The sequence below is a fragment of the Octopus bimaculoides genome, chromosome Z (assembly GCF_046866305.1).
Source record: "Octopus bimaculoides isolate indiv1 chromosome Z, ASM4686630v1, whole genome shotgun sequence".
Classification (NCBI taxonomy): Eukaryota; Metazoa; Mollusca; class Cephalopoda; order Octopoda; family Octopodidae; genus Octopus; species Octopus bimaculoides.
In genome coordinates, this window is record NC_142944.1 from 28,940,613 (window position 1) to 28,954,240 (window position 13,628).

Sequence of the window (13,628 nt, forward strand, 5' to 3'; positions counted from 1 at the left end):
CCTGACAGCTGGTTCAGCTTCAAGAATCCATATTGTAATTCTTTCATGTGGTATTCTAAATCAAATTTCTGTAAATTTACAATGGAGACAAACACAAAATATTGTTTAATTGGGTGTTATTATTATCATTGTTGTTGTTGTTGTCATACATAAATTATTGTGCAAAACATTTTGTGTTGGAGATTTTAATTTTTCAGTTTCATACTAATGTCATTTTCAGATGTGAAAGATTTTTCTTAGTACATATATATATATATATATATATATATATATATATATATGACAGACAGACAGATACACAGACGGACAGCTAGATAGATGATAGATATATATATATATATAGATAGATAGATAGATAGATAACATTTTATTGATATGATATTGATCAGTGATCGAACCAATCCAAATATAGTATATATGTAAACATTAGAAAAGAATCTTTATCCTCTCACTAATGTCCATCTCAAATATTTAGATATTTTCCATTAACTTTAGTTTGGAAGTAAAGATTCCACATTTAAATCTGCTCTGGCACTATGTGCACATTCAGTAATAAAGACTCTTTATAACAAATGGAGATCAAACTGATCAAAATATAATGCTGACGTAAATATTGGAAAATATTTTAACTCCAGAGATGAGGTTGATATTTTGAAAAAGTATAATCTTTAGTTGACCCAAACATTTAAACATTTAATTTTTGTGCAAAACAAAAAAAGAAACCATCTTTTTACACATGACTCCACTTGACTTGAACTTCAAAAGCAAAAAGGAAAAAAGAAAAAAATCGAGGGATGACTCTTTTCTTAATTAAAAAAAAAATTTAGAATAATTAGTTCTGCTTCTTTGTGACATATACTAGAAATAAAAATGTAAACAACGTATTTTTGCAGGTAGGGGTAGATCATACTTAATTGTTGCTTTTTTTGTCAGCCCTTGAGAGTATGAAAGGCAAAGTTGATCCTAACAGGATTTAGACACAGAATGTAACTAAATACCACTCTACTCTTTCTACTGCCTATATAATAACAATAATAATAATAATAATAATGATAATAATAATAATAATAAATCATAATAATTTAAGCACAAGGCCAGCAATTTTTGAGGGGAAGAGGTTAGTTGATACCATCAGCATCAGTAATTAGATTTAGCTTATATTTTCTTTTGTTATTCTCAAAGAGATGAAAGATAACATTGACATTGGTGATATTTGAACTCAGAATGTAAAGAGTAAGAAGAACTATGACAAGACATTTTTTTTTCCATTGATATAATGATTCTACCAATTCATCACCCGCAATAATAATAATAATAATAATAATAATAATAATAATAATAATAATAATAATAATAATAATAATGAGGATGGTGATGATGATTCCAAATTTTGGCACAAAGCCAGCAATTACAAGGATGCGGGTAAGTTGATTACATTGGCCCCAGTGTTCAACTGGTACTTATTTTACCAATCCTGAAAGGATGGAAGGCAAAGTTGACCATGACAGAATTTGAACTTAGAGCATATAGACAGATGTAATGCCAGCATTTTGCCCAGCAAATAATAATAATAATAATAATGATGATGATGATGATGATGATGATGATAATGATAATTTTTTGGTCATGACCACAGCCTTATTTAAATTCATCAGAGAGGAGTATAGTTGATTATATCCATCTACTTAGTTACTCATCCATCTATCCATTTTGGTAAGTATTTCTGTCTCTCTAGTTTTCTCACTTTTCACCGATCAATTGATTTCTTTCTCTATCTGTGTGTGTGTATGTATGCACACACACACATATGCACGCACACACACACACACACACATCACTGTATTTTTGTTTATCTAGCATCTTACCTATATATCTTTTAGTATTTTCAGTATATCCCTCTCTTCCTATATCTACCTATTTTCTACAGTCAGCTGTGTGTATCACTAGGAAATTGTCTGTATATTCTCACCTTCTGTATATTTGACTGCTTCTATTTCTGTCTGTCTACTCTACACATATCCACCCATCCATACAGATATTTTACATCATTCCATACATCACTTTCTATATACAGACTTCTTTTAAATTAGAAAATTCTAACAAGGGTGAACTGGCTATTCAACTTATCGCTATTCCTGGTTGAATACCACTGAGAAAAAGTGAAGTGGTACAGCAGAGTATAGCAGTGAAAAACATCAAGTGTTCTTGTGGTTCCTTCTGTTTCACTGCTGAGCATGTTGCCATCTTCATAGTGACACTTACATAAACTAGCTCCTTCATGTCTTTTACAAATGGCACCACAAAATCATTACCTACAGGAAACAATATTGATTCAATCTCATTTTCACTGTTTTCTGAAAATCTTACAGTCATCGTCTCATTATTATCATCAGAATCAGTTAAGAACCAAAGAGGTCCGTAATTTTGTGCTATGAATTCATTCTTGCCAACAGGCCTCAGGCTTAATTTACCATATCTGCCAAATTCCATGTTTAGCTTTTGGCTGGTCTGATTGAGAAAAACTGTAATGTTTCCAAAACCTCTATGACAAAACAAACCCAAAAAGTCTTTGGCTGGTCGATGAAGATGTACAGTTTTTTTAGGTTGTACTTGAGATGTCTTAGCAATTGTATACCAAGGTTTAGGGTACGAGCAAGAGGTACTTGTGTTTAACCAAGGTTTCTCACCAAGAAGAATATCAGAACCTGTCCAAGCCAATGATTTTAATCCATAGCGATGATTACTTCCAAGTGGTCCATTTATTGCAACAAAAATCCCTGCATTTATATCAGGAAAGAGATAGAGCATTGCAGAATAAGGTGGAATTAGACCTGAATGCCAAAGCCTGTTGTAACCTGAAAAGGAAATAAAATTAAGAATTAATTTTTTACAGTAGCATGTCAAAAATGAATTCCTTCAACCATATTTCTAAAGCTACCATGAATAAAACTGATTTTTTTTCTTTTGTCCAAATCATTGTTTTTACAATGACCAAGACTGAACAATACCAATCTTACCACCATCAAAATATTAGGAAAATTTTTTGCAATCATTTTCTTAATTAAGAAAACAAAATAATATTCATACACATATAATTCTTCTTTCTTCACCATGGGGCTGGACAATGTGGCTGTGTGATAAGAACCTTGCTTTCCAGCCACATGGTTCTGGGATCAGTCTCACAGTCCCACTGCATGGCACCTTGGGAAAATGCATTCTACTGTAGCCCTGGGCCAATCAAAACTGCGTAAGTGAATTGGTAGATGGAAACTGAAAGGAGCCTGTCATGTCATATTGTGTGTGTGTGTGATATTGCGTGTGTGTGTGTGTGTGTGTGTGTGTGACCGTGTCTGTGTTTTACCCCCACCACTGCTTGACAACTGGAGCTGGTGTGTTTACATCCCTGTAACTTAGTGGTTCGGCAAAAGAGACTAGTAGAATATGTACCAGGCTTAAAGAAAAATAAGTTCTGGGGTCGGTTCATTTGATTAAAAATTTTTCATGGCTACAGTCTAATGACTAAAAAAAAATAGTAAAAAGATAATCCAAATAATCTGTCCATATCTCACTCTTCACAGGATTCCTCAAGGAGTCCTGGCCATCTTTATGAATAAAATATTTCTTTTGACCACAAACCACACAACTGTGATGCAAGAATGGTACTAAATGTTGTTGCTGTTATTGCTTAGCCCCAATTTAGTCTCAGCCCAATACATTTGTAATCAAATGTGTTCCAGTCTTGAGCATCTAGTCTCTTTTTCAGACGTAGCGAATCTAGGACTATTATAGAGTTTGTTGATGATAATTCTGTTTACTCTGGTCAGTCACACTCCTGAATGCAATGCATTTTGTGTACCACTACACTGATGTATTAACAATAATTTGTATCATTTACATATAAGATGAGCCAAAGGTAGGAATTTATGTGTTTTTTATCCATAGAGACTGAATGAACTAATGAAACAATATGACCAGATATGATCTAAACAGTGATAACCACCACTCTCATACCATCATATCTTGACTATTTACTGGTCATGTTTTCTTTTACCAGCTACTTTTACCCTTCTATACTACAAATCACCACACTCTCTCTTTCAGTTCTCTCATTATTGACATTCATCACATTCTCTTACAATTGACCATTCCTATGATTATTCAACACTCATTCTCTCTTTCTTAACAGCACTTATGTACCTGCCTTTAGTGTCTATATACCATTATCCATGCCATTATTGTTTCCCATGCCATTACTGTTTCCCATGCCATTACTGTTTCCCATGCCATTACTTCTTCTAGCACAATTTCTCCTGTTTCTCTATCCTCTTTCACACTGTTGCTCCAATCACTGTTTCATCAAACCCTCACTCTTTTCTCCTTTTCATCCTAGTTCATCTTCTGCAAGTACCACTACCTGTAACTGCTGTATTGGTGAGACCATGTAAAGCAGTGAGGACTTCTTTTGTCATACAGGATATATAGCAACCTTACTAGTGGTGTTCCATATTAAAATGCAGCCAGTATACTCCGTAGATTGTTTAGCAAATGAATGGAGACAATGTAGAGTCAGGAGAATCTTTGTCTTCTCTTGTTGAGGATATGACAGCAACTTTAGTGCAAGTGTCATGATAAAATGTACAAGTACACTCTGTAAAAAAAAATAGTTGGTGTTAGGAAGGGCACCCAATCATAGAGTCATAAAACCATACCAAAAATAAAAACTACCAGAAAGATGAGGTTCCCTGACACATCTAAGAGGGTAGGAACACCAAACAAAAACTAACTCATATTATGACAATACATCCATCTCATGCAAACATAAAAAGTGGGTGTAAAGCAATGATATTAACAACAACAACCATGATGATGATGATGATGATGACAAAGATGACGACGACGATGGTGACAATGATGATAATGATGACATTGATGATGACAATGAATGATAATAATAATAATGATTTCATCTATTTGCCATCAGGGTAAAGGATAAGAGGACAATACAAAGACAGACATAAAGTGTTGGGGTTTACATATAATGAAATGATAAAATAGAAAAAAATTTTTTAATGATAAAATATTTTTTTTAAATGTAGCATACATATACACAGTATATAATGAAAAGGAAGGGACATATACATAATATACAAAGGTTTAAAGAAGAAAAAAGGGTTGGAGGCTGATAGAGAAGTAGTCCTCCTGATACAGGATGATCTCTAGGGATAATCGAGGAACCTCACTGTCCAAGATTTCCCTGAATACCAAGAGCAAGTGTCTCTCCGATTCCTTCACTCTGACTCACAGGTCTGCACCTAGAGAGGTACCATCCACTCTTACCCTTTTTGGCAACTTTCACTCACCTTTAATAAACTCACTCAAGGATAGTACTTCCCTCTCCACTCACAATTTCCTTTTCGAGTGAAACTTGAAGAAGTCAATGAGAGCTCTACCAAAGAGGAATGTATCTGTCATCATGCCTTTCAGCTTCGTTCACCAGAAACCTCTTTTGCCACAGCCACCAGGCAAAAGAAAACTGCCTTGCTTGCTTGACTGAAGGAGGGCGGCGGGCTAATCATCACTATGGACTCAGCTGATAGACGGATCCATCCCACATGTGGAAGCAGCTGTTCGACATAACCCCACAAGTCAACAATGCCAAACACTAAACGAGTGCATGCAGAATGGTTTCATTACTCTGCATGCACCTTTGACAAGCCCATCTGATAGCACAGTTTGTTTTCATCAGCACCCAAAGTCTCCCCAAGAACGTCATCACACTTCCCTGCCACTAATCCTCTATAAATTTTTAAAGCAGGACATCCACCCAAACTCTAACCCATTGCCCAACTGATAGAGAGTTGTGAGTGCCTGATGACATTCTAGGTGCCAGGCACTCAGTCTCAGTTTTTTCTTCATCCAGGACTGCAGCTCAGTAAGGGAGACGAGCTGTAGAAAGATGAGCCTCACAACCTAAGAGCGTGTTTGCATATTAGGAGACACAGCATACCTTATCCACCAGTCAGAGGATACTGGCAACAGACTGACTGCTTGACTATTAGAACACGTCCCTTCCACAATAATAATTTCTAATCTTAATTGATTGGAAGTGTTATCATGTATATGTTTTGTCTTGGTATAAAAGATGGGCTACAGCAAATATTCTGATCAATACCACAGATTTGCTTGTTGCTTGCTTGACCTTAACCAATTGAGCATGTCCCTTGGTGGCTGATGATATGTGCATCTCTGATTACAAGCAGAAGTAGTGGGGGTGCATCATAGCCATGTGCCAAGAAAAATTTTTGAGGATTTAAATAATTCACCTCTGGAAACATGGGTGTGTTGTTCAACATCCTAAAACAAACATTAAGGGACCTTTTTAGTGGGATGGTCTACTCAAATTTCTAACTGGACATCACCTGCAAGGTCATGTGCTGTTTACCTTGATATGAGATCACTATGTCGTGCACATATGGTTGTGATGTATGTGCCTGGGGTACCTTAATCAGACAGGTAGTCATGACAGGTATACTGGGCTTTGTATATTTTACCCCAGTGTCACTTCGATGGCATGCACTGCTCTCTCACTTAATAATAATAATAATAATAATAATAATAATAATAATAATAATAATAATAATAATAATAATAACAATAATAATGCCTTTAAAGTGAATAATAACAAACCTCTATACACAGAACTTATCCAGCCCATGTTGTATGATACAAACACATCATCAATGGGAAATTTAGGTTTCGTCAGATCATCTTCTAAAACTGGTTTTGGGCTGATAGGTTTATATGTATCTTTCAAACGTTCAGGATGGATGTCAAGTGAATTCCCTGAAGAATTTTGTTCCAAATGAAATTTTATCCATTTGATCATATCTGTTGGTGTAGTGTAGATAGAACCTGCTGGTCCAGCAGGGTATATAGACCTGGAAAACAGAAAATTGAATTAAGAAAAAAAGAAAGGTGGAATAAGCTATCTAAAATATGGAATTGTAGTCAAATGGTATGGAAGTCAGTAGGAAAAAGAGATTGAGAGTGAGTTACAAATATTTTCAGCCCTAGCTCAGATTAACCCTTTAGCATTTAATTCGACTATATCTGGCCCAAATATTCTATATGTTTTATGCTAAAGCAGACCTCATTCAACCTCTCATACTTACCCTATAATGTCATTCTAAAATCTACAAACACATCATTGAAATCTTGAAGCTACAAAATAATGTGTGATTAATTCAAAACGATGTGAATAAATAAGCATTACGTTTGACAAAGAATTCTGAATGCCCTAGAGTTAAAGATATCAATGAACAATCATACACACACACACACACACACACACACAATAAATGTAGATGAGTTGACAGATAGATAAGTAGATAGATAGATACATACTTACATAGATAAATGTGTGTGTGTGTGTGTGTGTGTGAGAGAGAGAGAGAAAGAAAGAAAACAGAGAAATTGACATATAGACATCAATTTATTAGAACATAATACAATTCTGAACAATATCAAATTCAATTTCACCTACAATTGTATCCATGCCAAATTAAATCAATTTGAGAAATTAAATTGAATTAAATTGAATGAGCATTTGAGGAAGCTTAAATCTATTGTATCAGAGCTTAAAAGTAAAAATGGGATAACCATACACTCAGACATGACTGGCAACTTGTATAATCTGGAAATAATTACTACCATAATCTATTAAAAACAGAAATTACTAAAAGTTACAAAATAACTAAAAATATATATATATATATATATATATATTAAGAACTACCGACTTAATATCCAAACAGATAATTGAGAATTACAAACTGGATGACAGAAATGAATCTTTTGTTCCTAAAAGACCTAGGTTTATTTTAAAGGATCATAAGGACAACTTTTATGGAAACCCTAAAGTAAAATTGATTTGCTCAGGGAAATTGGACTTGAGTAAACTAAGTAAGGCTATTTTAGATAAGTACATACTGGTTCTTAAGGAAAAGATAAGGTTACAACTTTGGTCTAATACCCACAAAGTAATAAATTGGTTTAACAGCATTAAATACAAAGTAGAGGCAAATTTATACAAATAGACATTGGTAGTTATTACTCTTCAATTAACCAGGTAGTTTTAAACAAGTCTCATTTGTTCACAAGAAACCATTCAAACCTGAATATGAAAGAAATTAACATCATTTTAGCTGCCAGAAGAACAGTTATAGAATTTGAAAACCAGTATTGAATTAAGAAAGATAGTTGTGACGACTTTGATATTGCTATGGGTTCCACAGATTCTGCCCAAGTTACTGATTTAGTAGGTATTTATATTTTATTTATCTTAAGAAGAGATTTTCCTGGACTTGCGAGAGGTTTATATAGGGTTGATGCTCTTTTTACCATTAGAAACCTATCTAATAGAAAAGTAGAATTGTACAAGAAGAAATTTTATAGGTTTTTTTAAAAAAAAATTTTGGTCTCTCCATAACAATTGAAAATGAACATGAGTCAGTTAACTTCTTAGATGTTAACTTAAATCATATTACAGGCAACTATGAACCATACCACAAGCCTAACTCCAATCTTAAATACATAAATGGTGTATTTTACGTGCCACCTGCACAGGAGCCAGTCCGACGGCACTGGCAACGATCTCACTCAAATGTCTTTACATGCATATATATATTATTTATATTATATGTATATTAATATATATATTGAGGGGAAAACAAGGAGAAAAAAATGGAGAATAAATGGATGCAATTAATGATTTATTTGCATGTTGTAGAAAGCTGACGTTTTTTTAAAGAACATTACAACACTACACACTTCACTCAAAAGATATAATGATCACCTAAGTGGAGTTAGCTCTTTTTGAATCCTGTAGAAGTCCAACCATAAAATAGTATGAATGTGGCAATTTCCTTGACATTAAACAACATATTTTGGAGATTCCCAACTACTTACTGTTTTCACAGAAATATATATGTAGGTTCTTCTTACGTATTTTTCTTAACTTTAGCTGAATAAAGTTAAAACATGGTCTGGTTTTCACCAGACCATGTTTTAACTTTATTCAACTGATATATATATATATATATATATATATATATATATATATATATATATATATATATATATATATACATATATATATAAGTAAAGTTCAGTTGAATTAGGTACTTAAATTGAGGCACCTTGTTAGGTCAGAATAATATACACATGCAACAATATCATGTAAATATCAAACTTGGTACAGAAGTTCTGAACGAATGATATTCATGCAGTATATGTAGACAATTAGACACAGCTGAGCAAAGAAATTCACTGTTGAGCTATGCAGACATAATAATTTCCCAAGGGCAGATTCCAAGACAGGTGAATAAAATGTAAATGAGTAGAGGCACAGGTGTCAATCCACAGCTGTTTCTAATGTCTCCTTTAATTGATTAATGAAAACATTACATCATTATAAACAAATCGTTTTCATCAGATGAATTCATGAAATTCAAATTTAAGGACATTCAAAATGATTTAACATAGTTTAAAATCCACAGAGGAAAACGTTTTCAGTGATTCTGCTACTATTTCAGTTGACTATGACTCTCGTCATGCCACTCTCTAACCCACTCTCTCTTTGTGCCGGTGGCACGTAAAAGCACCCACTACACTCTCAGAGTGATTGGCGTTAGGAAGGGCATCCAGCTGTAGAAACTCTGCCAAATCAGATTGGAGCCTGGTGTAGCCATCTGGTTTCACCAGTCCTCAGTCAAATCGTCCAACCCATGCTAGCATGGAAAGCGGATGTTAAACGATGATGATGATGATGATGATGTTAAGTAATTTTGAAGTTCGTGAATTCATCTGAAGGATACAATTTCTTTATAATGACGTAATGTTTTTATTAATCAATTAAAGGAGTCATTAGAAATGGCCATAATAGATCGACACCTGTACCTCTACTGTTACTCATTTGTGTGTGTGTGTATATTTATACACACACACACACACACACACACACACATATATATATTACTAGTAACTAGTAATATTAGTGGCAATTAAAAGCAATTATCATGCAAGCAAGTTTAGTAGAATATATATATATATATATGATATAATATAATTATTGTGCTGTAAAGCACCTCCTTCACAAGAAATAGGAGTTAAATGAACCCCTCAACCACATGCTACATGGCAGTGAAACATGGGCCATGACTGCTGAGGATATGCATAATCTTGCAAAGAATGAAGCCAGTATGCTCTGCCGGATATGTAATGTCAGTGTGCATACATGACAGAGTGTAAGTGCCCTGAGAGAAAAGTTGGACTTAAGAAGCATCAGATGTAGTGTGCAAGAGGGACAACTGTGTTGGTATGGTCATGTGTTGCGAATGGATGAGGACAGCTGCGTGAAAAGGTGTCACACCCTAGTGGTTGAGGGAACCTGTGGAAAAGGTAGACCCAGGAAGACCTAGGATGAGGTGGTGAAGCACGACCTTTGAACATTGGGCTTCACTGAGGCAATGACAAGTGACTGAGACCTTTGGAGATATGCTGTGCTTGAGAAGACCTGGCAAGGCAAGTGAAACCATAACCCGTGGCCTACGCCAGTGCTGCATAACCAGCCCATTTAAGAGTACCCTTCAATCAGTGGACAATAAACTATGCTCGCGAAGACCTGTTGAGGCAAGTGAAATCGTTGTCATGGCCGATAACAGTACCGGCTGATTGGCGCCCATGCCAGTGGAATGTTGAAAGCACCATTCATGCATGATCGTTGCCAGGACCACAGACTGGCTCCCATGCTTGTGGCATGTAAAAAACACCATTTGATTGTTGCGTGATTGTTGCGAGTGTCGCCTGACTGGCTCCTGTTCTGGTGGCACATAAAAAGCACCATTTGAGCATGACCGATGCCAGTACCACCTGACTGGCCCTCATGCTGGTGGCATGTAAAAGCACTCACTACACCCTCAGAGTGGTTGGCATTAGGAAGGGCATCCAGCTGTAGAAACTTTGCCAGATCTGATTGAAACCTGGTGTAGAAGTGGGTATGTTTGAAAGTAGATGTGTGTGTGTGTGTGTGTATGTATGTGTGTGTGTGTGTACATGCACAAGTACACCTATATGTATATTTTGTAAGGATGTGTCTCAAAATACTGCTCCTCATGTTTAACAAGCCAAAAAAAAAAAAAGCAAAAACTTGAATTTTACACAACCCGTTAAATATCAACTATCTTTTACTCATAAAAACCATTTCAGATCAACGCCATCTGGATTTAAATGACCTTTTTTCTGTTTTTTATTTCTTTTCTTTCATCAGCAATCTCAAATATCATTAAATATCATTTTATTCCCCTTCATTCTTCTTCTTCTGTAGTTCCCTCCTTTTCTGTCTACTTCTCTAATTCTGGTCACTTTCTTCTTAATCCCTTGGTTTTCTTCTGTTTCTACTTCTTTCTCTACTCTTTTTCTCTCTTCCACTTTCTTCTTCTACATCATTATCATCATCATCATCATCATCATCATCTTCTTCTTCTTCTTCTTCTTCTTCTTCTCCTCCTCCTCCTCTTCCTCCCAATATTATCATCATCACCACTACCACCACATCCTCCTCATTTTTTTTCTTCTTAAGCAACAAGTAGAAGACACATACCCAACACATCACATCAGGTGACCTTGAGTTTTCTTTCACTTTGTAGTACTTTAGGCTTAGTACTTCTACCTTAGATTATTGCCTCAAATAAGTCTCATCCAATAACAAGAACTAACACTTTAAATTAAGCAAAAGGAAACAAAATGAGACTAAAACTAAAATAATGACTATATATATATATATATATATATATATATATATATTGTATGTATGCACGTATGTATGCATGTATATGTATGTTATCAATCAGTTTCATTTCTGTATTTCTTGTCCATAGAGAAAGAGCCGGACTCTAACATAGATTCAAGGCTCCTTCATTGGAACTTTTATCAACATCATCTAGGTATTTGTGCATATGTGTGTTTGTGCACAGTATTTGGTGTTAGTGTATGCGCAGATTTGTATGTTTGTTTTATGGATGTGTTTTTATGTATATATTTTCATGTTTAGTCCATATGGTCATCAATTTTTAATTGAGATGGCACGAAAATATCTGACTTTTTCTAATTTTAAAGGTTGTTCTAGACTGAACCATTGTTTAGGAATGAATGTTCCCACAAAATATGTCAGTGTGTAACAGTGATAGTAGAATACCTTGTAATGAAATAATTATAATTTCAGGTAGATGTGAATAATTGACAATGATCAGAAGGCTTAACAGAACAATAATAATTTATTATAAGAGGAATTGGTGATAGGATTAAATAGAAGTTTGCTTGCCAGTATACAGTGTATAACATTCAGTGATAAGGTAAAAGTGTCCTTAATTAATAACAGACATTTTAAAGATCCTGGACATAGTTCACAAATCCAAAACAGGTGTATGCAGCCTATTAAAGACATAACATTTACAGTTACAGCATAAAGTGAAAAATGTGGAACATAATGTAAAGAATGTAGAATATGATAAACGTTTGAATAGTCAATAAACAGTTATTAAGTTCTAGAATGTTCTTTCATTAGATATTTTCCACGCGAGTTTGATTTGAGACAGTAACATGACAATATGTCTTTCTTGCTTTGATGCCTGGCTCAAACTGCTAGAAAACTTGTATCAATGCATGATGCAATGCAGTTGGCTAAACCAACCAAATCATGCATAGCTGGATAACAGTTTCACCAAAGGGAAATAGTGCTCCTACAAAGGTATAGTATGTAATACAAATGGAGGCCCTAGAAGAAAAGTTGATGCTAAGATACACTTACACATGATGTCCCCTAACTAGACAACTATTGATGAGAGGGAAATTGTTGGTATTGGTGTAATTACAAGTTTCGGTTAGGAGTGTGTTCAGTAGTTTCACTTAGTTTTCAGGTGTTAAAAGGGGAAAAGAATGTTGAAGTTAGAAATTGCAATGTACATACAGCATAATGAAATAAGAAGGCTTCTACAAGATCATTCAATTGACATGCTAGAGATATTAGCCATCTCTAAAATTACATCTCACTTCTGTCTTCAGAAATATTGAATATTGTAGCCATTTATAATCTACATGCAGAAAAAAAAGCCAAAAAAAAAGCACATTTCTAACTATAGGTCAGTTGGAGCTGACTTGAAGCTAAGGTGCAACCATACAGACTGAGACTTTCGGAAATATAAATTTAGGCCACTAATAAATCCTTCTTACAGTATGATTAGAACTTAATATGAACTTTCAAATTAAAAGTGAATCAAATAAAGTCAGAAATATGGAAGAATTAAATAACTTTTTTAAAATATAGCCATGGAAAGGGATAATTTTGTTGCTTTGGACTGTGTATTATAATTTTTCGACTGAACTTGATCTATTGATCTATAGTGTAATTAACTGAATATTCCATAGACACTTGTACTATTGATGTAATCTCCAAACATAATCAGTGTGGTACTCAGTGTCAGAAAACTGAATCTTTGAATTACAAGTACAGCTCATTGGATACAGATTCTGTGTACCCAGTTTCCCTCACAGAGTCAAACTGAAGCCATGAT

The 13,628-nt window shown here is 34.6% G+C and overlaps 1 protein-coding gene across 1 annotated transcript in view; it reads right to left on the reverse strand.

Annotated features, from left to right (window-relative positions):
* Positions 1-340: 340 nt before the first annotated feature.
* The window catches only part of LOC106870707 (uncharacterized), a 30,760-nt gene continuing 17,472 nt past the window's right edge, over positions 341-13,628 (reverse strand). Inside the window, exons 4-5 of the mRNA XM_014916874.3 lie at positions 6,688-6,938; positions 341-2,855 (exon numbers count right to left, since the gene is read on the reverse strand). Of these exons, the coding sequence (XP_014772360.2) occupies positions 2,119-2,855; positions 6,688-6,938 (988 nt within the window). The 3' untranslated portion in view covers positions 341-2,118. The remainder of the gene's footprint in view (positions 2,856-6,687; positions 6,939-13,628) is intronic.